A 25,944-nucleotide genomic window follows, 5' to 3' on the forward strand; every position below is an offset into this window, starting at 1 on the left:
TGCAGATGTCACTTATACTGTGCTTTTTTGCATCCTTGGGATATTTTCTTGGGGCCACGTTTGACTGTCGTGAAGCGTTACTCCTGGCTCTGTGCTCAGGGGTCCTGCATGGTGCCAGGGATCAAACCCAGGTCAGCAAGTGCAAAACAAATGGCTCCTCACTGTGCTATTGCTCCAGCCCCTGAAGCCTGTGTGGACAGGTGGGGTTCCCGGGCAGACACTGCCCCCCCACCCACCGCCACCCCACGTCAAGGGGCTGGGAGAGGCCCGTCCTCGCTGCTGAGAGCGGACAGCGATGACCCTTTGTTGCATGTGTGTTTGGGGGCCACTCCCGGTGATGCTCAGGGCTCCCTCCTGCCGGGGCCTGGGGACCATATACGGAACAGGGGATGGAACCTGGGTGGGCAAGCGCGAGGCAAGTGTCCTCCCTTCAGTGGCCACGCTGCAGGGGTGGCCCCTCCCGGGGACACTGGAGGGCACTGGCCGCCCTCTCTCGTCCTCCCCAGCCCATCGGGACGGCTTCCCGGGGTGCCGTGCTGGGGAGGCCGTCCCCGTCGGTCCCAGCCTGAGCACATCCGCCTCGTGTCCCCTCCAGAGCGTGTCCTCAGGCCGCTTGACGGCCCCACAGCTGCCCCCGGAGTGGCTTAACCACTGCCACTCGGCAGCCGACAAGGCCGGTGTCACCCGAGCAGGTCACAGAGGGGCCAGGACAGCCAGGAAGGACTTGGACCCCGAGCCGGTCTCTGGGCGGGCATCCCCCGGGTTTCTCCTCTCGGCTGAGAACCGGCTGGCCTGACGCCACTCCCGTCTCCCGAACGCCTGCAGGGGGCTCCCGGAAGGAGATCACAGAGCACTGGGAGTGGCTGGAGCAGAACCTCCTGCAGACTCTGTCCATCTTCGAGAATGAGAACGACGTCACCACCTTCGTGAGGGGCAAGATACAGGTAGCGGCCGGCCCGCGGCTCTGGGTTTCTCTGATCTATTTCTCGCTGTATTTGGGGTGATGGGGGGGGGGTCTGTCCTCAGGGCTGCCTTCTGTCTCTGTGCTCGGGGGTCCCCGCCGGCAGGGCTCCGGGGACCATATTGGGTGCTGGGGATCAAGGTGCAACGCCCTGCCCACTGCACCATCCCTCCAGCCCCGTGTGCTTCTCCTCCCCTCTCTGGTTCGGTTTCCAGAAACACATTCACTGGGCGGACAGACATTCGGACATTCCGACTCGGCATTGCAGACTTTTAAAAACACATTATTTATTTATTTATTTATTTTTATTGAATCACTGTGAGATACAGTTGCAAGCTTTCACGTTTGAGTTTCAGTCATGCAGTGACCAAACACCCGTCCCTCCACCAGTGCACATTTTCCACCAGCAATATCCCCAGTGTCTGCCCCCCTTCCCCACCCTCCCCTGCCTCCATGGCAGACGATCTCCCCCATCCTCTGTCTCTACTTTGGGCGTTATGGTTAGCAAGAATCAGCCATTCTCGACTCCGTTTTCATTACCGAAACAGTGTCAGGTTTTGTCTCTCTGTGGCAGTTAGGGGGCAGGGCAGCCGCTTTGGGCCTCGGAGGGATGGTGAGGGCCGCGGTGGTTCTGTCGTGGTTGGTGCCACCTCATCTTTGGGAGGTCCAGTGGGCCTCTCTCCCGTAGGCTTGGGGCACCCAGCGGGCGAAGGTCCCTCATCATTGGCCGTGGGGGTGAATGACATATTCAGTCAACAAACTTAGTTCTCGCCCCAGAACTAAACAAATGCAGCCCCCAGCCCCTGTGCCGTGAGGCTGAAGCCCCTTGGCTGGTGCCGTCTTCCCGGTGTGGAAATGGGGCGAGGCTCTGGGGGTTGTAGGGTTTTAGACTCTCGGGCCCAGGGCCACGGGAATGGGGAGCCCCAGTGCTGGGGTGCCTCGCACCAGCCACAGCAGCATCACTAAGGGAAGCGTGTGTTCACGGAGGGATGGGGGTGAGGGAAGGTGGGTGCTGGGTGGTCCCACACGTGCAGCATCTGGTCCTCCGGGTCCATCCCGGGGCTGGTAGGGACCCCCGAGAGTCTCGATGATCAGGGCGGTGGAGCCCGAGGGCCTCTCAGAAGACAGGTGTGCGGGACCCCTAGGGGCGGGCTGGGAGCCCCAGCGGGAATCAGGAGCGGGCAGTGCCCCTTGCCTCCTGCCCAGCCCTGCTTGGGAGAAGCTGGAGTTTCCCCGCGGGGTCCGAGCCCGGGACTCTCGCTCTGAGGACATGTTCCAGCGTGACCTGGGAACAGGGAAGAGACGGGTGTGGGGGGCTGGGGAACCAGAGCCAGAGGTGGGTTCAGGAGCACTTTAGGAGGTGTCAGCACGTCCCGATGCCGTACCTCCCTCCAGCCCTGGTTCAGGACCCAGGGACCTGCCCACCGAGACCCATTCCCGGGCAGTCACGGGGACCCCGATAATCATGAAACGGGAGCCGGAGAAGAGGTACAGTGCGCTGATGCTCGCACGGGCCGACCCAGGATGGTGCCCTGAGCACAGAGCCAGGAGTGAGCCCTGAGCACTGCTCCGTGTGACCCCCCAGTAAAAAACAACAACAACGATCAAGGCCTTTTCTACACTCTAATCCCTTAAACAGTCGGATAAACTCGTCCTGCTCTGCAGACATTCCCCTTTTCTGTCCGACCGACCCGAGGTCCCGTCTCTCATGCTTCTTCTCTTCCCCTTTGCTGTTCCAGCAGCGCTGCTTCCTCTTCCTGAGGTCCCCTGGGTGACCATCACCACGTGACTGACTTCTGTTCTTGTCTGTCTTTCCTCCCTCGTCTAGTCACCAGGAATTTGGTGACATTGAAACTCGAGAAAGGAGTGAAACAGTCTCTTTGCATTTCTCTGTAAAATAAACACTGGGTCTGGTTCAAAGTGAGCTGAGCAAAAGTTCCCACAATGCACTATGCTACTGTCTATACGGCGTGGGAACCCCCCAGTCCACGGTGTTACCGTCTTCAGAGTTATCTGCAAACCCTCAGGACACACATGCCCTTTGCTAACTGGTCCAGACCCGGGGCGCGGGGCATCTTGGGGAAACTGTCCATGAAGCTCTCTTTCGCTCTGGCCCTCGAAGTGGTTCTCTCCCTTCTCAGCGTCTCAGTGTGGAGGGAGCGTCGGGTGCTGCTGTGAGCAGTCGTGTGTTGTGTTTATGCCCCGCCAGGGTATCATCGCCGAGTATAACAAGATCAACGACGTGAAGGAGGACGATGACACGGAGAAGTTCAAGGAAGCCATCGTGAAGTTCCACCGGCTCTTCGGGATGCCCGAGGAGGAGAAGCTCGTCAACTACTATTCCTGCAGCTACTGGAAGGGCCGGGTGCCCCGGCAGGGCTGGATGTACCTCAGCATCAACCACCTCTGCTTCTACTCCTTCCTGATGGGGAGGGAAGGTGAGCGGTGGGCAGCCCGCTGAGGTTGACATCATCGGGACAGCAGGTGTCACCCGCCGTCACCGCCCACTCAGCTGTGCGTTGACTGCCCAGCCTGCCGCTGTGCTTGAACTACGTAACAATAAAGTTCAGTTACTTTAGTTCCAAGGTGGTTTAACTCTACAGAGGTAGACGTTGATTAGGTAAGAAAGATTCGCTAGAGGCATGTCAAAATGAACAGGTAGCGACTTAAATTCTTCATAACGATGTGCACTTAATTTGGGTGCCTTTTAGAGCCAATAAACCAGAGTCGGGGCAATGATAACACAGGGTCGAGGGACTTGTTCTGCATGTGACCAATCCTGGTTTGATCCCTTACAGACGGTCCCCTGAGCCCCACCCGGAGTCAGTCATGAGCCATGACCCCAAAATACACCCCCTCAAAAAAAATGGGAGTGGCTGGGGAAATAGCACAGCAAATAAGATACTTGGCTTGCACTCAGCAGATCCAGGGTCGACCCCCAGAACCCCGTGTGGTCCCCCGAACCCCGCTAGTAGTGACCCCTGAGCACAGAGCCAGAAGTAAGTCCTGAGCACAGCCGGGTGTGGCTGAAAAAACAAAACAAGTAAAACAAGTCTAAAAGGGAGAGAGGACAGTGGGCAGGGCGCTTGCACACTGCCCGCCGGGGTTTGATCCCCAGCACCCCAGTGTCCCCCAGGCAGAGCCAGGAGGGATTCCCGAGTGCAGAGCCAGGAGGAAGCCCCGGGCACCGCTGGCTGTGGCCCCAGACAGACAGAAAGCGCCGTCAGTGATCCGTCATGGGGGGGGCCCAGCGCGGGGGGCCTGGTGGGAGGCGGGGGGCCCTGACACCGTGAGCGGGGGCCCTGACGCCGTGTTCCCTGTGCCAGCCAAGCTGGTGGTGCGCTGGGTGGACATCACACAGCTGGAGAAGAACGCCACGCTGCTCCTGCCGGACGGAGTGCGGGTGAGCACGCGCTCCAGCGAGCACTTCTTCTCCGTCTTCCTCAACATCAGCGAGACCTTCCAGCTGATGGAGCAGCTGGCCAACATCGCCATGCGGCAGCTGCTGGACAACGAGGGCTTCGAGCAGGACCGCTCGCTGCCCAAGCTGAAGAGGAAGTCTCCCAAGAAAGTGTCGGCGCTGAAGCGGTACGTGGGGCGGCCGCGTCCCTGCGCCTTCCCGGGCGCCCGCGTGCAGCCGGGCGAGACCGTCCGCCCCTGGCCCTGTCCGGAGAGAGACGGCAGACAGGAGTCGGGGTGTGAGGACCGCGGGAGCCGAGGGAGGCAGAGGGCGGCCCGGGTGATGGTGAGAGAGAGAGGGCGGGGCGGCGGAGCCCGACACGCAGAAGGGCCGGCAGGGGAGAGACGGCCGCTGGCGGGCCAGCAGAGTACGCTCCACCAGGGGTGCTCCCTGCTCCAGAGAGACATAGGGGCGGGGAGAGATGAGCAGGGGCCCGGCAAACTGACTCTGCCTACTGGACATCTGTGGGCAGGCAGGTACCGTGGGAGATGGACAGGTCTCGGTGCCCTGTCCAGGATGGGTGGGGGCAGCCGTGAGAGGCGGGCAGCCTGACACGGTGCCTTTCGGGACAGTGCATGGCCGGGGCCGGAGGTGAGCTTGAGGGGGTGAAGGGTCCAGCGAGGATGGACAGAGAAGGGCAGAGGCTCAAGGCAGAGCGAATGCCCCAAGTAAAGGCATCACTGGGCCGGAGCCATAGCACACGAGAGGCCATGTGCCTTGCACGCAGCCGACCCAGGCTCGATCCCCAGCACCCCATATGGTCCCCCGAGCACCGCCAGGAGTGATTCCTGAGTGCAGAGCCAGGAGTGTGCCCCCCAAACAAGGCATTTACCAGCACTGTCTCAAAGCAGGGAAAAGTGGGCCTGTGGGTGCCAAGGGAACCCCCTTGAAGTGGCAGGAAGGAAGAGGAGGTGAGAAAGGAAGGAAGAGGAGGTGAAGGTGGAAGGGGGAAGAAATGAGAGAAGGAAGAGGAAGTGAGGGGAGGAAAGAAGAGGAGGCGAGAAAGGAGGAAAGACCGATGTGAGGGAAGGAAGAAGAGGTGAGGAGGGAGGAAGAGGAGGTGAGGAGGGAGGGGAGAGGAGGTGAGGGGGAGGGGAGAGGAGGTGAGGGGGAGGGGAGAGGAGGTAGGAGGGAGGGGAAAGGAGGTGAGGGGGAGGGGAGTGGAGGTGAGGGGGAGGGGAGAGGAGGTGAGGGGGAGGGGAGAGGAGGTGAGGAGGGAGGAGGGCAGAAAAGGAGGTGAGGAGGGAGGGGAGAGGAGGTGAGGGGGAGGGAAGAGGAGGTGAGAAGGGAAGAAAAGGAGGTGAGGGGAGGGGAGAGGAGGTGAGGGGGAGGGGAGAGGAGGTGAGGAGGAAAGAAAAGGAGGTGAGGAGGGAAAAGGTGAGGAGGGAGGGAGAGGAGGTGAGGAGGAAAGAAAAGGAGGTGAGGAGGGAAGGAGAGGAGGTGAGGAGGGAGGGAGAGGAGGTGAGGAGGGAAGGAGAGGAGGTGAGGAGGGAAGAAGAGGTGAGAAGGGAGGGAGAGGAGGTGAGGAGGGAGGGGAGAGGAGGTGAGGAGGGAGAGGAGGTGAGGGGGAGGAGAGAGGAGGTGAGGGGGAGGGCAGAGGAGGTGAGGAGGGAAGAAAAGTAGGTGAGGAGGGAGGGAGAGGAGGTGAGGAGGGAGGGAGAGGAGGTGAGGAGGGACGTCGAGGACAGTGGGGAGCGGAGAGCCTGTCTCCACTCTCTGATCCAGCACCCGGGCTGCGGGGCCGCAGCTGGTCAGGCCGGTGCTTGCTTGAGGGCGGGAGCAGGTCCAGTCCCAGGGCTGGTTCTGAGCTCCAGGCTGGGGAGGCTCAGTGGGGCAGGTGTCCCGCGCTGCAGGTGGGCTCGCTGTCTACCCCGTGGACAGCGGAGGACAGCGGACCCGGGCAGCTTGTGCTCGAGCTCAGTCCTGGGGGCCATCGGTGGCCATGCCCCTGGGCTCCGCACCACCCCATGCATCGCCTCCAGGGGGCCACGCGCAGCCCGGGGAGCTGGGTGGGCTGCATGGGCGGGAGGGTCTGGCCCCCGTGTCCTCGGAGGCTGAGCCCTCCCCTCGCCCCGCCAGGGACCTGGACGCCCGGGCCAAGAGCGAGCGCTACCGCGCCCTGTTCCGGCTGCCCAAGGACGAGAAGCTGGACGGCCACACGGACTGCACCCTCTGGACGCCCTTCAACAAGATGCACATCCTGGGCCAGATGTTCGTGTCCACCAACTACATCTGCTTCACCAGCAAGGAGGAGCAGCTGTGCAGCCTCATCATCCCGCTGCGCGAGGTGGGTGCCCCCCGCCGTGCTCCGGGCCCACCCCCCGGGCTCCGTGCTCAGGAGTCACTCCGGGTGGGCTCGGGGAACCCGGGGAGGCGGGGGGGCGGGTGCCAGGGAGTGAACCTGGGTTGGCTGCAGTCCAGTTTGTCCCAACCCGCCTCGGTCCAGCGGAACCGAGCCCCCTGCTTGGCCCACCTCCTCGGGGCAGGGGCTGTCTGCCCAGCGGCCGGCGTCAGCCCCTGTTCTCTCGGCGCAGGTGACCATCGTGGAGAAGGCGGACAGCTCCAGCGTGCTCCCCAGCCCCTTGTCCATCAGCACCCGGAACCGGATGACCTTCCTGTTCGCCAACCTGAAGGACAGGGACTTCCTGGTGCAGCGCATCTCGGACTTCCTGCAGCTGACCACCTCCAAGATCTACTCGGACAGGGAGCTGGCGGGCAGCTGCAACAGCTCCGACGACGAGGTCCGTGGGGGGCGCCCGCGGCCCCCGGCTGTCCCGCTCACGCCCCAGCCCTTGGGTTTGATCTTGGTGCTGGGCACGGGGGCCTGGACTGGGCGGTGTCTGGGCAGTGCCTGCCTGTAGGTGGGGTCGCAGGGTCGAGCCCCCCTGGTCCTCCGATCTGCCCTTCCACCCTGAAACAGGTGTGTGACGTGATTCTGGTCCCCACGGAGGGCTGTCCAGGCCGGCCCAGAGGCCCCTGGCTGATAAAGCTCAGCCCACAAACACTCGGCCCTGGAATGTTGTGACAGGGAAATACACAACATACACATTGTTGGATTAGACCCTGGACCAAACACACAGGAGACCCTGTGGGTCTCGCTTAGGTGACAGACAAACGCCTGGTGGCTAAAATAGTTCACAGGGATGTGGTGTCAAGCCCCTGCTCCTGTGCCCAGCTCTCTGCCCCAGTGGGCACTTTTGAGCCCTCAGACTCTTAAGAGAGGGACAGGACCGTGGGGAGCCATTTACCACGCATGGGGAGGTTGTGGGCGTGACCCTGCTCCCATGCCCTGAACACGGCACGGGGTCGCTCCTGAGCACAGAGCCAGGAACAGCTCCTGAGCACAGCCAGGTGTGGCCCCCGCAAGGAGACAAAACGATGGACATGGAAAAATTTACTTACATTCCACCCGTCTTCCACCCCGCCCTGGCCAAATCAGGATATTTCAAAGTAAAAAAAAAAAAAAAAAAAAGCATAGTTTGCACCCAAAGTGACAACTGTGCTTTTAGACAAAAGGTTCCACAGTGCTTCTGTTCTATGGAAAATCATCATCTTTCTTCCGAGAAACTCCCCTCCCCAAAGCAAAGTGCTCGCCCGTTCCCGCCAAGCCTCAGTTTCCATCCCAGGGGCAGTTGCTCAGGTCTCAGATCGGCTTCAGTCACTCCTAAGGGACCAACTGTCCCCCCACCATAAAAAAAAAGGAAGAAAGGAAAAGCCCAGAGAGTCGGTGAGGGGGTCCCCCAGCTGCCCACGCCGGGCCGAGCTGCTCGCGAGCGCAGGGGGCACCGAGGCCGCGCCCCTGCCCGGCCAGCAGCCTCGTGTCCTCCCCGTCTTGTGCCCACGTGCAGGTGTACTCGCGGCCCAGCAGCCTCCTGTCCTCCAGCCCGCAGAGGAGCTCAGGGTCCGAGGCCGACGGCGAGCGCCAGTTCAACCTCAACGGCAACAGCGTCCCCACCGCCACGCAGGCCCTGATGACCATGTACCGGCGCCGGTCCCCCGAGGAGTTCAACCCCAAGCTGGTGCGTGCCGCCCGCTGCCCCCCAGTCCGATGGCAGCGACGGGGCCCGGGGCCCGCCCACGGGGCCAGGAGCCCCCAAACAGACCCCAAAGAAAGCCCAAACCCAACCCCAAATTCTCCCCTAGCTGCCCCCCACCCATGCCCCCATGCCGGGGGCCTGTGTTCCTCTGAGGAAAGTGAGTTTGCCCCTCGGACCCCTGACCTCTCCTCTCGGTCTGTGCTGAGACGAGCAGGGGGCTCTGACTGCCCCCTGAGTCCTGTTCTAACTGTGGTTTCTGGACTCGGTCAACACGGAGGAGCCTGAGTTCTCGTGCCCCGTTGCGGGGGGGGGGGGGGGGGTCCCGCTTTCCCTGTAGGTGTAGACACGCAGCCTCTGCGTCCTGCCCACCCAACTCAGACACGCAGGCGGGCTCCGACCCTGGCCCAAAGCACCCCGCAGACCCACAGGTCCGGGTGGGTCGTCCACGAGGTCTTCGTTCTCCTGAGCTCAGAGCCGGAACCGGAGGGCAGGGGCAGGGTGGGAACACCCCGCCCAGCTGCCCCGGGCCACTCAGGCTCCCCGCCGGGGTCCGTGTCCGTGATGCGTGTCCGTGATGCGTGTCCATGACGTGTGTGCGTGTGCTGGCACGTGGCCAGCCCTGTGAATGGGAAGGGATGCGGCTCCCAGCTGCTCCGCGCCCCACACGCGTGCCTTCCTCCCCTTCCAGGCCAAGGAGTTCCTGAAGGAGCAGGCGTGGAAGATCCACTTCGCCGAGTACGGCCAGGGCATCTGCATGTACCGCACGGAGAAGACGCGGGAGCTGGTGCTGCGGGGCGTCCCGGAGAGCATGCGGGGGGACCTCTGGCTGCTGCTGTCAGGTACGGGCTGGGGGGCCCGTCTGCCACCTCCCTGCTGTGCCCCTCGTGCCCTCCCGGGGCCCACAGCTTCCCTCGCACACTTTTAGGAAAAGGGAGTGGTGGGGGGAGCCATAGACCTGGCGGGTGTTCCCTTCTCCCCTACCCCCTGCGCTGCCCGGCCCCCCAGGGGTACAGAGACGAGGAAGGGGCCTGCCTGGCTCCGACCTTTGCCCCCTCACTGGTTGCCCCCCCCCCCGTGAGATGCAGAAGAGAAGCCGGGATGCACACAAGACCCAGGGAACCGACTTGCCCTCCCCCCGCCCCGCCTCAGCCCTGCAAACTGCCGTTCCCCTGTTCTGCCAGGAAGTGCCCACAGGGAGGGGGACTGGATCTCCTCGTGGGCGTTTGGGCGTTTGTTGCTTCCTGGTTTGTTTCTTTTGGCCACGCCCAGAGGTGTTCAGAGCTTATTCCTGACTCTGCGCATCAGGGGGCACTTCTGGCGGGGCTGGAGAGCCAGGTGGGCTGCCAGGGACGGAACCCGGGCCGGCTGTGTGCAGGGCAGATGCCCTCCCGCTGTGCCATCTCTTTGGGCCCTACCACTTGTGGTTTGGTTTTATTTTATTTTACTTTTTGCTGTTTGGGTCACACCCGGCAGTGCTCAGGGGTTACTCCTGGCTCTGTACTCAGGAATTACTCCTGGCGGTGCTCGGGGGACCCTGTGGGAAGCGGGGGATTGAACCCGGGTCGGCCGCATGCAAGGCAAATGCCCTACCCACTGAGCTCTCTCTCCGGCCCCTACTTGTGGCTTTTTAGAGGCTCCCCATCGACAGCCCCCAGTGGGTGCCAGGGGTGCCCCCTCTCCGTGGCCCGGCCCCGCGTGCTCCCCGCGGAGACGCACTTCCGCTGTATGACGGGCCGCTCGGTGTTCCAGGGGCCATCAACGAGAAGGCCACGCACCCGGGCTACTACGAGGACCTGGTGGAGCGGTCCATGGGCAAGTACAACCTGGCCACGGAGGAGATCGAGCGGGACCTGCACCGCTCCCTGCCCGAGCACCCCGCCTTCCAGAACGAGATGGGCATCGCGGCCCTGCGCAGGGTCCTGACCGCCTACGCCTTCCGCAACCCCAGCATCGGCTACTGCCAGGTGAGCCCCAGGGCGCAGTCCGCGGGGACGGTCGCCCTCGGGACAGCGTGGCAGAGCCCCAGTGTGGCCCTCCTGGCTCCGGGGCATTGACACATGCCCACCGGCTGGGTGTCGGGGTCTGTGAACCGTCACGTGTTCCCGGGGGCAGATCTCCCCCGGGGGCAGAGGAGGCCCCACTCAGCCCCGGGACAGGTGCGCCCGGCTCGCCCCATGCAGCCAGGGACCCTGGACAGCCGCAGTCTCACTGACCCCAGGGACCCCACTCAGCCCTCCCTGCCAGGGAGGAGTCGCCAGCCTGCCACGTTCTGGGCTCCTGCTGTCCCTGCCTGCTACCTCCTGGCAGCCAGAGAGGGGAGGGAGGGAGGGAGAGAGAGAGTGGAGTGTGTGTGTGTGTGTGTGTGTGTGTGTGTGTGTGTGCGCGCGTGTGCGTGTATCTGAGTGTGTGTGTGTGTGAGTGTGTGTTTCTGTGTGTGTGTGTGAGTGCTGCATCAGCCGGGAAGAGGGTTGTCTCTGCCCCTGCACCCACACACCTCAGTGTGGGATGTTCCGGTAACCCGACCTTTGACTTGAAGACTGCAGGCCCTTCTGTTCTCTCTCTCTGACTCTCCACACACATGAATGCACACACACATGCCCACGGTCACACAAACACACTCACACAGTTACACACGCACACATTCTCACACATATACACACACACATACTCTCTCCACGCACACACATGCACACACATACACACATTCACATGCTCACACACACTCACGCACTCTTACACACATACACATTCTCACTCATACACTCACATGCACATATACTCACACACTCACACATACTCACTCTCACACTCACAGTAGCATACACACTCTCACTCAGTTTCATATACACACTCACACTAATATATGCTCATACACCTACTCTCACCCACTCACATACTCTCTCTCACACACATCTACCCACATAGACATGCACTCACACACTCTCACTGACACACATATTCTCTCATACACACTCATCTGCACACAGACTCACACACTCTCACACTGACACACATGCTCTCTCATACACACCTGCACATACAGACTCACACACACATGTACTCACACTCTCACACTGACAGATACTCTCATACATACATGCACACACAGACACACATGCTCTCATACACACACACGCGTACTCACACTCTCACACTGGCAGTTACTCTCATACATACATGCACACACAGACACACATACTCTCATACACACACACACACACACACACACACACACACGTGCAGGGTGCAGATCACTCCAGTTCATACTGCGGCGTCTGTCGCAGAGCAGACCGGGATAGAGTCGGGCAGTCGGAGGCCCTGGCCTGGCTGACACCGTGAACTCTGACACAACATGCTCAAGTGCGGCTTGATTTAAATTTTGGAAGTGGCCGGGGGCTTCTCCGACTCTCAGGGCTTGCTTCGTCGGTGCCTCACTGTCCCCACTCTCTGGCCTCCCGCCGTCCTGTCAGCCCGAGTCTCCCAGGAAAATGCCTGTGAGCCCCAAATTCCTTCCTGGCATTTCCGTCGCCGGAGTCTGACGCAGTTACTGGTTTCTAGAAGATCAAAAGGCGTGCAGGAGTCGGCCGGCTGCCGCTGCAATGGAGTGTCCTCATTTATCTTGTGATCTTCCTCCTTTTAATTAAGAGCACTATGAAGGGAGCCGGGCCTTGCGGTTAGGGCTCCCTGATAGTATCTTTAATAAAGCGGGTGGTGTGGGTTATGCAAGTCCCTCCTTGTTCCCGTCCTCTCCGGGTGGGAACAGTGGCGAGAGAGCTCCAGCTTTGAAAGGTCCCATTGTTCTCCCGGCCCGGCCCAGACCTCACGGAGGCCCGGCTGGAAGGCCAGACGCCTCCCGGAGTTCAGGCTGAGAGTATTCACAGGTTACCTGCAGCGCAGGGGCCAGCAGCCTGTGGGCGAGGTTTGGGCTGCGGGTTTGCCTGGGGACGGGCCAGGGCCTTGATGAATATTGACCTTTCGAGGCAGCCTTGGTTTCAAGGTCCCGTGGTTTGGGGGACGGGGCTGATTGCTTTTTGGTTTGTTTGGGTGGGGGGGGTCGCACCCAGAGACGCTCAGGGCTTTCCCGCCAGGTTCTGTGCTCAGGGATCACTCCTGGCGGTGCTCAGGGGAGCAGAAGGGGTGCCAGGAATGGAACTGGGGGTGCAGAGACGGAGCCAGGCTGGCGGCGTGCAGAGCTGACACCCTACCCACTGCCCCGTCCCTCCGTCCCGGTCTGCGTGTTTGTGAAAGGCTGAAGACCACCAGCGTCTGTGCGCGTGGCCTGGGAAACCTTTCCACAGTGGTCACCTGGCTCTCCCGGGGCGTGCGCTGGCCGAGGGCCCTGTGCCCCGCGTCCCGCACCAGCCAAGCGGCCACTCAGCCCTGCCCCGTGCCTCCTCTCGCCCGCAGGCCATGAACATCGTGACGTCGGTGCTGCTGCTGTACGCCAAGGAGGAGGAGGCCTTCTGGCTGCTGGTGGCACTGTGCGAGCGCATGCTGCCCGACTACTACAACACCAGGGTGGTCGGTAGGTGCCCGCTCGGCAAAGGGGGGACGCCAGGGAGCCCTGGGGGCTTCCGGAACACGCGTGTGACCCCCAGCCCGTGACTCGGGAAGCATTTGATGGCTGTGACCCACGGCACTTCACAAGAGAACAGGGTTGTGGAGAGCTGGACGGGCCCTCGGGGGCGGTCCTGGAGCCTGGAGGGGTCCCCAGAGCCGAGTTTCTGAGGAAACACCCAGACGTGGCACCGGGCCGCAGCAGACACTTCCCGCAGCCGCTGCTCAGGGCCCTCATAGTCGCTGGTGTGTGAGAAAGCGTGTGTCTAGTGTCAAAGAAGGCGCATGTGACATAGGTCATGAGGAGGCACGATGTGTGACATATATAAGAAGTGTGTACGACATGTGTCATAAGGTGTGTGACACGTGTAAGAAGTATTGTGACATATGTAATAAAAAGGCTGAATGACACATGTAAAGTTTGTGACACATGTCATAAGGTGTGTGCAACACATGAAAGAAGACACATGACACGTCTTGAGGAGGCATGTGACAGATGTAAAAAGGATGTGTGACACATGTTGTAAGAAGGCTGTGATACATGTAAGGTGTGTGACATGTCATAAAGTATGTGCAACACATTAAAGAACGCACGTGTGACACAGATCATGAGGAGGCATTGTGAAATACGGAAATATGTAAGGAGGGTGTGTAACACGTGTCGTAAGAAAGTTGTGAAACACATGTAAGAAGTGTGTGTGACATGTGTCACAGGTATGTTGTGACACACGTAAGGAGGCATGTGTGACACATGTTATATGAAGACTGTGTGACACGTGAGAATCACGTGAGAAACATGTTATAAGAAGCTTGTGTGACATGTCTTGTAAGAAGGCTGTGTGACACATGTAAGGTGTGTGACATATGTCATAAGGTGTGTTTGTGTCCCAAGTCAGAGGCGTGTGACAGGTCATGGGGAGGGAGCCTGCAGCTGCCTCTGTGTGCGTCTCTTTCCTCGCCACTGATTCACTGAAACACTCCCAGAAGTTTCGGCCCATGGTCAGGAGTGGACGCAGCCAGAGCGCTTGGCGGCCCCAAACCAGTCATTTTCTTACAATACCACGTCTGGCCAGGCACAAGTGGCCGGCAGGACCTGACTGCCATCTGTCAGGGCCCTCTGGGAATGGGCCTGTCACCCTGGGCACCGCTTGGGGTGGCCCACCACCTCCCCCGTCCCTCCCAGCCATTCGGGTCCTTCAGGGCACTCCAGACAGGGTCACCGGCAGGATGCAGATTCTCCCTGCGGCCAGGAGAAGGGCGTGGAGGAGGAGGGCGGGCAGGAGGGCAGGTAGGTGGGCGGGCAGGTGGGCGGGCAGGTGGGCAGGCAGGTGGGCGAGCAGGTAGCAGCCAGGCGGCAGGCGGTTGGGGTCTTTCCAGGAGCCCCAGCGAGAGGCGCAGTCTCGGGGCAGCCTGTGGCCTCCCCGGGAGTCGGTTCCTTCCACTGCCCTTCCAGGCTCTGCCGGAGGCGCCCACCGTGGGCTCCCGGGCTCCACTCTGGGCGGTGAAGGGGAGAGACAGAGGCACTGCCTGGGTTTGCTGGTCCACTGAGGGCCACGCCGGGGGCCGCAGGCTGCTCCCACCCCAGAGAGCTCATGCTCGGGCGGGGCAGAAAGGGGGAGCCCAGAAGAAGGTAGGGCCAGAATGGGCTGAGTGACCCGTGGGTGCATCGGGACTGAGGAGACGGGGGAGGGGGCCAAGGGCGGGGAGAAGTGAGCAGAGGGGGGAGAGGGGGCAGAGGTAGGCAGAGGTGAAGAGAGAGGCGGGCAGAGGCGGAGAGAGAGAGGCAGAGGTGGGCAGAGGCAGGCACCCCTCTGGGCGCCCCCAAGTCAGGCGGGGACTGTGCCCGCAGGAGCGCTGGTGGACCAGGGCGTGTTCGAGGCGCTGGCCCGGGACCACGTGCCTCAGCTGTACGACTGCATGCAGGACCTGGGCGTCATCTCCACCATCTCGCTGTCCTGGTTCCTCACGCTCTTCCTCAGCGTCATGCCCTTCGAGAGCGCCGTGGTGGTGGTCGACTGCTTCTTCTACGAGGGCATCAAGGTCATCTTCCAGCTGGCCCTGGCCGTGCTGGACGCCAACGTGGACAAGCTGCTCCACTGCAAGGACGACGGGGAGGCCATGACCGTCCTGGGGAGGTGCGGCCCCCGCTGGCCCGTGGCCTGCCCGCCCGTCTCAGGGGTCACTGGCTTCCGTAGCTCCATGGCCACCTGCTCTCCGCCGAGGAGCGATTTTCAGACACTTTGTCCATACATGTTGCGGGTCTTTGCCTTCTTTGGTTTTGTTCTTCCCTTTTTGCCTTTGAATCTTATCTTTTGTGGTTTTCTTTTTGGGGGGTGGGGGAGGACTCCCAGCTATGCTCATGAGCCCCAGCCGTGATTCTCCACCACCTGGGCCGCTGCTCGGGCTCTGACGGTCCCGGGGGCTGTACCCGGTGACGCTCTGGGCCCACATAGTGTGAGGTGGAGCTGCAAGGCCTGTGCCTTAGCCCCCGACTCTCTCTCAGCCTCTTGAGTCTTGCTTCACTTTGTGTTTTGTTTGGGGGGATCTTGGAGGGCTGCCCCGACAGTGCTCAGGAGCATTTCCGGACTCTGTGCTCAGAGGTGACATCTGATGGTGCTCAAGACATCCAGGGCCAGACACTCGCCCTGCCCCCTGCGCTGTCCCCGTGGCCTCCTTAGAAATCCCGGCCCCCTGTGCTCACGGCAGAGTGTGGGCGCAGGGGCCTGTGTGGGGGAGTGCGGAGCAGCCTCCCGGTGACACCCCGTGTCCGGCAGGTACCTGGACAGTGTGACCAACAAGGACAGCACGCTGCCCCCCATCCCGCACCTGCACTCCCTGCTCAGCGACGACCTGGAGCCCTACCCCGAGGTGGACATCTTCCGGCTCGTCAGGACCTCCTACGAGGTAGGCGGGGTGCCGTTCGGGCTGGGGGGGGGGCAGCACACGGCGCCCTCTGACCTTCAAACCCACCATGCCAGCTGGCTGCCGTGAGCTCCTGAGACAGACCCTCGCTTGGGGCTGCCACTGCCACTCGCTCTGTGCCCTCCAGGCCTCTGTGGTGCCCCCCAGAAGCTGGACGGTGTGGCCAGTCCTCCAAGCCTGCATGCTGGAGGGGGTGCCGTGGGGAGCACCTTTGGGTGGTGGCCTGACCACCTCGTCCCTACTTTTAAGCCACAGTCCCAAGTGTTCTTGGAACTGAAGTGTTCCAGCTGGCCCTTCTCAGGGGTAGCCCGGATGGTCCTTCTCAGAGGTAGCCCGGATGACCCTTCTCAGAGGTAGCCCGGATGGCCCTTCCCAGAGGTAGCCCGGATGGCCCTTCCCAGAGGTAGCCCGGATGGCCCTTCCCAGAGGTAGCCCGGATGGCCCTTCCCAGAGGTAGCCTGGATGGCCCTTCTCAGGGGTAGACCAGATGGTCCTTCTCAGAGGTAGCCCGGGTGGCCCTTCTCAGAGGTAGCCCGGATGGCCCTTCTCAGAGGTAGCCCGGAGAGCCCTTCCCAGAGGTAGCCCAGAGAGCCCTTCTCAGAGGGGGCCCAGAGAGCCCTTCTCTTCCATCCAGAACATGGGGAAGACCTTGTGCCCCCTTGGGAGAGCTGGAGTCCCTCCAACACTGCTGGGCCTTCTCGCCCAGACTGGCTCAGAGCAGAGGCAGACCTTCTAAGAGGGGTGGGGGGATTCCACACCAGTACTCCAAATCGGGGACTTTGTGGGTCTGCAGGACTCAGCTCCCAGAACCCTTCACAGCCTCCATTTCCTTCGCTCAGGCCATGCCCACAGAAACATCCTTAAGGAAGGCAGAGCGTGTGGGCCGGGGTGTGACTTAGTTGGGGCTTGTGCTTTGTCTGTCTCAGACCCCGGGCCTCCTTCCCAGCAACCCTGAGCACCACCGGTGTGGCCTCATTGGCAATTGTGAAATAAAATAAAACCTTAATTGTTTAAAATGTTATTATAACACTTGATTTTCCAATTTGTTCATCATACAATTATTTCTGGCCTTACCTGTTCCACACCAATCCCCCCATAAGAGTGACTGTCCCTCCACCAATGTTCCCAGTTTCCCACTACCCCCCCTAGCCCCCTGCCGCCCCAGCCTGCCCCCCTGCAGGTGTAAACAGATTTACTTCATCTTGTTTATTACAGCACAAGGGCAAACGGGATGACCAAACCGTAGGTCAACAGTGGTCAGTTCGGGATCATTGTTCTGTGTCACGATGATGTCACTAAAGTCATTGTCTGAGGGTCCGCAGTGCTGGACAGTGCCGGCTGAGGCGTCTGCGTTATTGTTCAGACTCACTGAGCACTGAGCTTGGTGGCTCAAGGGCAACTTTCCCATCCGATTTGCTGGGATCCTACTTGGTTGACTGAAATTTTGACACTTTGGCCAGTAAAGTTCTTCTGGGACCGGAATGTAGGTAGCTCAGTGGCAGAACACTCACCTTGCGTGTGTACAGCCCGGGCCTCAATCCCTGCCTGGAACTGCCCCAATTTTTTTCTTTTGAAGCATTTTCCCCATATGTAGGTGCCTTTCAGAGTCTGATTCAGCCCTTCTGCCCCATCAGCTGTTCACCGGTGGAGGATCTATTTGACAGGGCCAGAGGATGGCACGGGGGGTCGAGGGGGGTGGGGGAGGCGGTAAGAGGCTACCCTGCATGCTCCCAAGCCTGATTTGATCCCTGGTGCCACCAATGGTCCCCTGAGCACAGAGCCAGGAATACGCCCTGGGCACCATCCCCCACCCCTGCCCCACTACCGAAACCCATGGGACCTTGAGATTTAGTTCAGCTGCTAAAACACAGTCCCCTTGTCAATCGTGGTTGCTCATGAATGGCTTTAACATAAGTAAAAGTCAAAGAATGTTCCAGAAGGCCTGTCTCCCAAGCGGCAGCCGTGTGTCCTGCGGACATACCAAGTACGGCGGCACTTTTCTCAGAAGTGCCAGTGTTGTTCCTTTGCAGAAATTTGGAACCATCCGGGCCGACCTGATTGAGCAGATGAGGTTCAAGCAGCGCCTTAAGGTGATCCAGACGCTGGAGGACACCACCAAGCGCAACGTGGTGAGTCGGGCCGGGCCCCGCCTCGTCGCTGCCCGCGCCCAGCTGGGCTGGAGAAGCTGAAGCCGGGCCGCAGGCGGGAAGCGGGCACATGCCGCCTTGGAGCTGGCATAGTTCTTCGCCTTCATTCTTTTATTTGTGGAGCTTCAAGCGAGGCCAGGCTGGGCCCAAGGAAGCGGCTCAGGCCCCTGCAGTGCTGGGGGTGGGGGCCACGGCTGGGGGCTCCGGGGTGGACGCAGGCCCCGGCGGTAAGCGCTGCGTGTCCTTGCCCTAGGTACGGACCATTGTGACAGAGACGTCCTTCACCATCGATGAGCTGGAGGAGCTCTACGCTCTCTTCAAGGTGAGCTGCCGAGTCGGGAGGGCCACGCCGGGGACCCAGCGTGCACCCTCGCGGGCTGGTCAGTTCCCGAGGAGGGGCAGTGCAGGGGCAGTGACGTCCGCTGAGAAACAGGCTCTCGGAGCTCACTCGGGTTCACTCTTTCCGTAACCATCTAAGCTGTTCCCTTGGACTTCAGGAGGAAATAGAGCATCAACTATCAGTTCCTGATGCTTGTCAGAGTCACGGTCATCCCGGTTCAGTTCTTCCCGGGATCCTTACGTCCCTGGGTTGAGATGCGAAGCACCCTTCCAAAGAGACCTGTGACTCGAGTAGGAAGGAAACGGTTCGGTTGTTGAGGGAAGAGCTAGAGCAGGACCTGTCAGTCAGCCTGTGCGAGCTCAGTTCTTTTTTTTTTAAATTTTTATTTTATCACCATGTGGAAAGTTACAAACTTTTCAGGTTTATGTCTCAGTTATACAATATTCAAACACCATCCCTTCACCAGTGCCCATATTCCACCACCAAAATCCCCAGTATACCCACCGCCCCCGCTCCCTCACCCCAAACTGTATAACTGAAGGATTTCACTTCATTTTCTCTTTACCTTGACTACGTTCCATATTGCAACACAAAACTCACTATTGTTGTTGGAGTTACCCCCCAAGAAAGACAGCCCTACTAAGGAAGCATTTGATAATTGGTTTTCCATTAAAATATTTCATGTTTTCAGTTTTTAGAAAAGGTCGCGCGGCCGCGTTAGTGGCTGCGAGGCTTGGATGTGTCCCAGTCCCGCAAGCCGGAGCCATGTTAGTTGCTGCTCAGTGTCGCCAGGGCTCCATCTGGAGAAGGTGTGCCAGCTGTACCTCCTCCGTCTGGATCCCCGGTGTTGTTGGCCCGGTTTTGGGTCCGGAGCATTTCTCCGGCCGCGTTCGAGCTCAGTTCTGAATAACAAAATGTTGTCAGTAACGTCAGTGAAACAGTGGAGCAGTTGTATTTTGAAAGGACGAGGGGGTTCAGAACTATTTTTTCTACCAAATTGGCAGGTGTGACCCGCAGTGGGGTGCCCCAGAGCTGTGTGGTGTCAGAGGGAGATCTGAGTAAGGCCCTCAGTTCAGGGTCCGAGAATGTCGCCTTTGGGGCCTCTGGCCGGGGCGAGGGAGTGTCCAGAGGCCTTGATCCCAGGGATCCCAGAGCTGTGCCCCGGAACACGCCAGGGGCCCCCGAGCCTCTCCCCAGTGGGACGGCGGCCGAGAGACAGCCCCCCCATGCCCCCGCTGTCCCGGTTTCCAGGCCGAGCACTTGACCAGCTGCTACTGGGGCGGGGGCAGCGCGGCCGTGGAGCGCCACGACCCCAGCCTGCCCTACCTGGAGCAGTACCGCATCGACTCGGAGCAGTTCAAGGCCATGTTCGCGCTCCTCTTCCCGTGGGCCTGCGGCACCCACTCGGACGTGCTGGCCGCCCGCCTCTTCCAGCTGCTGGACGAAAACGGAGACTCTCTGATCAACTTCAGGGAGTTCGTCGCCGGGCTAAGTAAGCATGAGATGTTGGCAGAGCAAAGCCGCGAAACGCAGACGGCGTGTGGTAAAAGTGGGTGATTGCTTGGGGGTGAGCACCTGTCCTCTGGGCTCTGAGTCTCGGGCGCGGCACCCCGGGTTTGGGGGCGGCGCCACCTCTCAGCACGTGTGCAAAGCACGAAATGCAAAATCCTGTCACATGTAAAAAATATAAATAAATAAATTATGGGAAGGAAGGGCCAGTCCTTCCATGCCATTCCCTGGCACAACAGGACAGATGGTGTAGACGGATTTGGGGCTTTGTTGGAAGCAGCTGGTCCTGCTTGGATGGTTCCTTTTCAGTGAGGGGATGGTTTCTGTGAAGGCTGTGGTGACAGGACAAGCCGTCTGTGTGGGCCACCGTGAGAGGATGGGCTGTCTGTGAGGGCTGTGGTGACAGGACCTACTGACCGTTAGGGCTGTGGTGACAGGACAGGCTGTCTCTGAGGGCTGTGGTGACTGGATGGGCTGTCTCTGAGGGCTGTGGTGACAGGACAGGCTGTCTCTGAGGGCTGTGGTGACCGAAAGGGCTATAGTGAGGGTTGTGGTGATAGGACGGGCTGTCTGTGAGGGTTGTGGTGACAGGATGGTAGACCATTAGGGCTGTGGACAAGCTGCCTCTGAGGGCTGTGGTGACAGGATGGGCTGTAAAGAGGGCTGTGGTGACAGGACAGGCTGTCTCTGAGGGCTGTGGTGACAGGATGGGCGGTAATAGGGGTTGTTGTGACAGGACTGGCTGTCTCTGAGGGCTGTGGTGTCAGGGTGGGCTGATAGTGATGGCGTTAGTGATAGGACGGGCTGTCCATGAGGACTGTGGTACTAGAACGGACTGTCTGAACATACCCCCACGCCCAGCCTTCCAAGTCCCCAGTGGGTCAGGCTCGGGGGTGCATCTGCTCCTCCATGGACTGGGGTTTTATCCTCTGGTCATCCTGTCATCTGGAGTTGTTGCCGGACTGGATTTGACCCTTCTGGAAAGGCTCCTCACATAGTACCTGGCTCCGGAAGTGTTTGTTTTAGTGGCACATGCGGCCCCTTCACCATCACCCCCCCACCCCCACCATTTTATCTCATCAAGGGGCCACCATGGGGCCATGGAGGGCCATGGAGCGGGCACTCACCCACAGTGTCCTTCAGGCTGCCTTTCTCTCCCATTCCCAGGCGCCGCCTGCCACGGGGACCTCACGGAGAAGCTCAAACTCCTCTACAAAATGCACGTCCTGCCCGGTGAGTGAGTGGCTGGAGACTGGCCGCGCCGGGACACATCCCTCTGCCCTCCCTTCGCCATCCAGGCCCACTGCACGCAGGGGACGGCTGTCCCAGGGCCTGGGTCTGTCCCCGGGCTGTGGCGCCAGCACAGGTGGCCCTGGTCACAGACAGAGAGGGGCAGAGACAGCGGGCGCTCTGGGGGCGGGGCCAGACCCCCGGGGAAACTCTTTCCCCCAGTACCGACCCCCACCCTGTCACGTTCTCGGCCACCTGGGGCCGAGGTTCGTGCCCACTGAAGCGCGCCCCGTGCCCGGTCAGCGATGTCACTGTCCCCGCAGAGCCCTCCTCGGATCCCGACGAGCCCGATTCTGCCTTCGAAGCCACGCAGTACTTCTTCGAGGACATCACCCCCGAGTGCACGCATGGTGGGTGCGAGTTCTTGTCAGCAAAGTGCTCCAGGGTTGCAGAGAGGGGGCCGAGGGGGGCCGGGCGCACCCCTGGCTCATCACTCAGCATGGGTGGGGGTGCGGCCCTGCACCCATGACAGGGCTATTTGGTATTGCCCCCTTACGCTGTGTTTGCCCGCTTCTGGAAGGATCCCGGGGCAGCCCTCAGAGAGAGGGGGGTGTCAGGCAGAGCGGGGCTGCGGCAGAAGCCATGTGAAGAGCGAGTGAGTGGCCTGCCTGGGTGGCCGCTGCCTATGGCCACCTTCTCTCCTGAGAAACCCAGCGTCGAGGAGACCCTCGAAGAGACCCCGTTGCAAGCGGGCTGGACCGTCTCGCTCACAGTGTGAGGGTGGTGTTGTGTGAAGCGGCGTGACGTGAGAGGCTGTGCCCACAAGCCTAGCGTCTCTCTCCGACTCGGGTTCCGCTCGAGGTGCTGGGCTTTGCCGTGCGGCCGTCGCGGGGTTTGGGGCCACTGGGGCTGAATCCAGCAGGTTCCCCTCCCTGTGTTGCTCAGGGATCGATCCTGAGGTGCTCTGGGGACCGTGTGGAGTCAGGATTCGAACCTAGGCCTCGCACGTGCAAGGCCATCGGACACTGTCCGGCCCTGGGATTTTTGTTTCGTTTTGCTGAATCGGTGACTCCGTGCAAGCATGTTCCCGTTCGCAGCCACAGGCGCGGGTGACCTCTCCCTGCTCTCCCCTCTGCAGTGGTCGGCCTGGAGAGCAGGAGCAAGCACGGCATGGACGACGGCTTCGTGACGGTCAGCCTGAAGCCGGACAGAGGTGCTGAGCTCCGCCCATGCGCTTACTCTCGCGCTCCTCGGACCCGGCGCTGTCCACCTGAACGTTTATTCACTGACGTTTGTTTCTAGGGAAAAGAAGCAATTCTCAAGAAAACCGGAATTACCTGCGACTGTGGGCTCCGGATAATAAATCTAAATCGAAGAACGCAAAAGATTTGCCCAAGTTGAATCAGGTACGTGCTTAAGAACTTGGCGAGGGCTCTGGAGGGATAGCACAGCGGGGAGGGCTTTTGCCTTGCACGCAGGCACACCAGCTTCGATTCCCGGCATCCCACAGGGTCCCCTGAGCACAGAGCCAGGAATAACGCCTGAGCACAGAGCTAGGAGTAACCCTTGAGCACAGAGCCAGGAGTAGCCCCTGAGCACAGAGCTAGGAGTAACCCCTGAGCACTCCACGTGTGACCTGCACAGCAATAAGTATGTGTGCCTCATTGTGAGAAATAACCTCCTTAAGGAAATATGAACCGCAAAATAGCTTATTTGGGAGTAGAACGTCATCCCAATTAATAAGGAAGCCCTCCGATACTCAGAAGACAGTGCTTTGTTTTCGGATCCTCACGCCCTATAAAGATGTCAGTCTCTTTTTCCGGAGTTGGAGTGGAAGTGGCAAGCACGAAGCGCGTTAACCCTGTATGGCCCCGCCAGCCCCCAAGTGATAGGTAGTTTTTGCTCTAAAAATGTCGTATGTTGGGGCCGCAGGGACAGGACAGCAGGTAGCACCCTCCGGCCCGGGGGTCCCTCGAGCCCCACCGGGAGCAATCCCTGAGCACAGATCCAGGAGTCAGCCCTGACACCGCCAGGCGTGACCCTCCCAAGCCGGAAAAACAAAAGAAAGCAAAAGAAAGCAACGCCTGTTTCTCAGAGGGCAACAGCCAGGTGGCAGGGGAGTCGGGGGGGCCTCCGAGGCGGAAGCGTCCCCAGCCCTGGCCCAGGGCCCCTGTGTTCGGGCAGGGAAGGGAGCCAGGTCAGACCATTGGGAGAGGCTGAGCTCTGGCCATGCCCAGACGCGCTGTCCCCGATGCCCCCCCGATGTGGCTTTCCAATCCGGATCCCGGGCACTGCCCCCCCATACCCCCGTCACCCCCATGACCCCCGCCCTCTCCCCCTGCCCAGGGCCAGTTCATTGAGCTGTGCAAGACCATGTACAACCTGTTCAGCGAGGACCCCAACGAGCAGGAGCTGTACCACGCCACGGCGGCCGTGACCAGCCTGCTGCTGGAGATCGGCGAGGTGGGCAAGCTCTTCGCCAGCCAGCCAGGGGCGCAGGGCAGCAGCGCCGGGGCGCCCCAGGGCCTGCCAGGGGCCATGCTGTTCCCCAAGAAGGCGGCGGCGGCGGCGGCGGGGCCCGAGCCGGGGCTGGCGGGCGAGGCGGAGGAGGGCTCCCTGGGCGCGCAGATGGAGGACATCAAGCTGGAGGACTGCTCGCCCCGGGACCACGGCGCGGGCTCGGCCATGCTCATCTCGGACGACGACACCAAGGACGACAGCTCCATGTCATCGTACTCCGTGCTGAGCGCCGGCTCCCACGAGGAGGACAAGCTGCAGTGCGAGGACATCGGGGAGGACACGGTGCTGGTGCGCAGCGGCCAGGGCCCCGCCGGGCTGCCCCGCAGCACCAGCCTGGACCGCGACTGGGCCATCACCTTCGAGCAGTTCCTGGCCTCGCTGCTCACCGAGCCCGCCCTGGTGCGCTACTTCGACAAGCCCGTGTGCCTCATGGCCCGCGTGAGCAGCGCCCGGAGCAGCCGCCTGCTGGGCAGGGCGCCCGGCTCGGCCAGCGACTTCGACCTGGCCGCGCTGTCCGGCTGAGCCCGCCCGCCAGCCCTGCCCTCCCGGCCCGGGCCAGGACCCTCCCGGCCTGAGCCCGGGGTGTTTCCCAACAGGATGCGACGACAACCACGTGAACCCCCCTCTCGGCGGGGCCCCGCCACCCTCTGACCCCCCCCCAAGCCCCCCGCCCTGGGCGGGTGGGGAGGAGGAGGACCCAGATACAGTTCAACCCCCACACACCAAATTATTTAAGGGGACTCCCTCGCTGTTCAGTGGGTGCCACGGCCAGGCCGCAGCCCCCATGCGCTGGGGCTCGTCTGTCCAAGTGGAGGCCCCTGGGACTGATGCCACGAGGCCAGAATGTTCCAGAAAGGCAGAGGGTGGCAGAGGGGGTGGGGTGGGGAATGCCGGTGCCACCTTTTAGGAGCATTAAATTTTTGTTTTGTTTTAATATCGGAAATAATGTTCCTCCTGCCAAGTTCCGTGCCTGGAGACCGTGGCTGGGAGATGCTTGTCTCCGCAGGGCAAGTGTCCCAGGCTCTGAAAGGAGGAAGTGCGAGTTTTTTTGTGTGTGCAATGCCCCAAATTCAAACTCATCTGCATCCCAGGGATGGTCCCTCTGCGGCAGCAGCTGCGTGCACAGCCTCGGCAGCTCTTCACAGAGCTGCTGGACGCGGGGCCTCCGGGCAGAGAGCTCTGGATTGGGCCTTTTTTTTTCTTTTCTTTTCTTTTTTTAAGCAGCGAAAGTACCGATGCTTCCCAATACGGGGTTTTTCAGCTTCCTGTGACTCACGGCAAATACAGCAGAAAAGAAAAGCAGTGAACTGTCCCATTTCCATCCTCTCCAGGGGCCGCAGGCTTCCGTGCATCCCCCTGACCGTCATGCCACTTAGATCCATGTACAATAGAGGTCATGTAAAAAACATACAGAAATCCCTGCAAGGTAACGTAACCGGTGTTCTTCCCAGCAGGACTGTCCCTTTCTGTCACGGCTCGGGCTCGCCGTCCCGGTGGAGGTGGGAAGGATGCTACCGCACCTGCACTTTGAATTCTCGCTGATTTTTTTTTTCTCTTTTCTCTTTCTCACCCTCATCACGGTTTTGTTTTTTCATGGATGTTGGAGGTTCCCCCCGGTCCCCGGCTGGACGCGTCTGTCTCGCCAGCGTCCCCTCTCCGCTTCTCCGGGATCTGCTCTCCAACACGGTCCTTTGTTTTTGTGGCCGCGTGCCCCTGTTCTCAGCTGTTGCTGCTGGTACTTTTTAAATTTTGTTTACAGAATGATTTTTAAACTGTCCAATGAAGTAGTGTTAACCTCAGATAGGAGAAATGTGAACGAATAAAATCCATCAACTACTCCACAGCGGCTTCCGTCTGTGTGGCTCTCGGTCCCGCCCACGGCGGCGACGTCCTCCCGGCAACGTGCAGGGGAACGAGAGGATGGAAAACTGGCCGGGCACACACAGTTCAGGGGCAAATATCCTGATGAGGAATAAAACACCTAGTGGCGTGCAGACGGATGAGTATATTACCGATAAGAATTTTTCCCGGTGGTCTAGGTTATTCTACTTGTCCTACACAAGGGCTGGAAATCTCTGTCCCATTCTCACAACTACACAAGCACAGTTTACAGAGAGAAATATTCCTCTGTGTGATATATGCATATGCATGTGATGCATGTGTGTGTGTTTGTGTGTGTGTGTGTAGCAGCTTTTTGGGGCTTTATTGGGGGGCCACACCTGCTCAGGGCTGTAGGGGTGAGGGGGCCTGAACCCGGGTCG

At 60.6% G+C, this 25,944-nt stretch overlaps 1 protein-coding gene across 1 annotated transcript in view; it reads left to right on the plus strand.

Annotated features, from left to right (window-relative positions):
- TBC1D9 (TBC1 domain family member 9) overlaps positions 1-25,524 on the plus strand; it is a 77,298-nt gene extending 51,774 nt beyond the window's left edge. The window contains exons 3-21 of the mRNA XM_055144364.1: positions 826-944; positions 3,171-3,399; positions 4,288-4,549; positions 6,501-6,708; positions 6,956-7,162; positions 8,270-8,440; positions 9,147-9,297; positions 10,208-10,422; positions 12,866-12,983; positions 14,865-15,150; positions 15,790-15,919; positions 17,968-18,066; positions 18,338-18,406; positions 19,676-19,916; positions 21,101-21,166; positions 21,487-21,573; positions 22,302-22,376; positions 22,466-22,569; positions 23,510-25,524. Coding sequence (XP_055000339.1) covers positions 826-944; positions 3,171-3,399; positions 4,288-4,549; positions 6,501-6,708; positions 6,956-7,162; positions 8,270-8,440; positions 9,147-9,297; positions 10,208-10,422; positions 12,866-12,983; positions 14,865-15,150; positions 15,790-15,919; positions 17,968-18,066; positions 18,338-18,406; positions 19,676-19,916; positions 21,101-21,166; positions 21,487-21,573; positions 22,302-22,376; positions 22,466-22,569; positions 23,510-24,205 — 3,533 coding nt within the window. The 3' untranslated portion in view covers positions 24,206-25,524. The remainder of the gene's footprint in view (positions 1-825; positions 945-3,170; positions 3,400-4,287; positions 4,550-6,500; positions 6,709-6,955; positions 7,163-8,269; positions 8,441-9,146; positions 9,298-10,207; positions 10,423-12,865; positions 12,984-14,864; positions 15,151-15,789; positions 15,920-17,967; positions 18,067-18,337; positions 18,407-19,675; positions 19,917-21,100; positions 21,167-21,486; positions 21,574-22,301; positions 22,377-22,465; positions 22,570-23,509) is intronic.
- Positions 25,525-25,944: the final 420 nt, after the last annotated feature.

Source organism: Sorex araneus, chromosome 7, assembly GCF_027595985.1.
Source record: "Sorex araneus isolate mSorAra2 chromosome 7, mSorAra2.pri, whole genome shotgun sequence".
NCBI classification, from domain to species: Eukaryota; Metazoa; Chordata; class Mammalia; order Eulipotyphla; family Soricidae; genus Sorex; species Sorex araneus.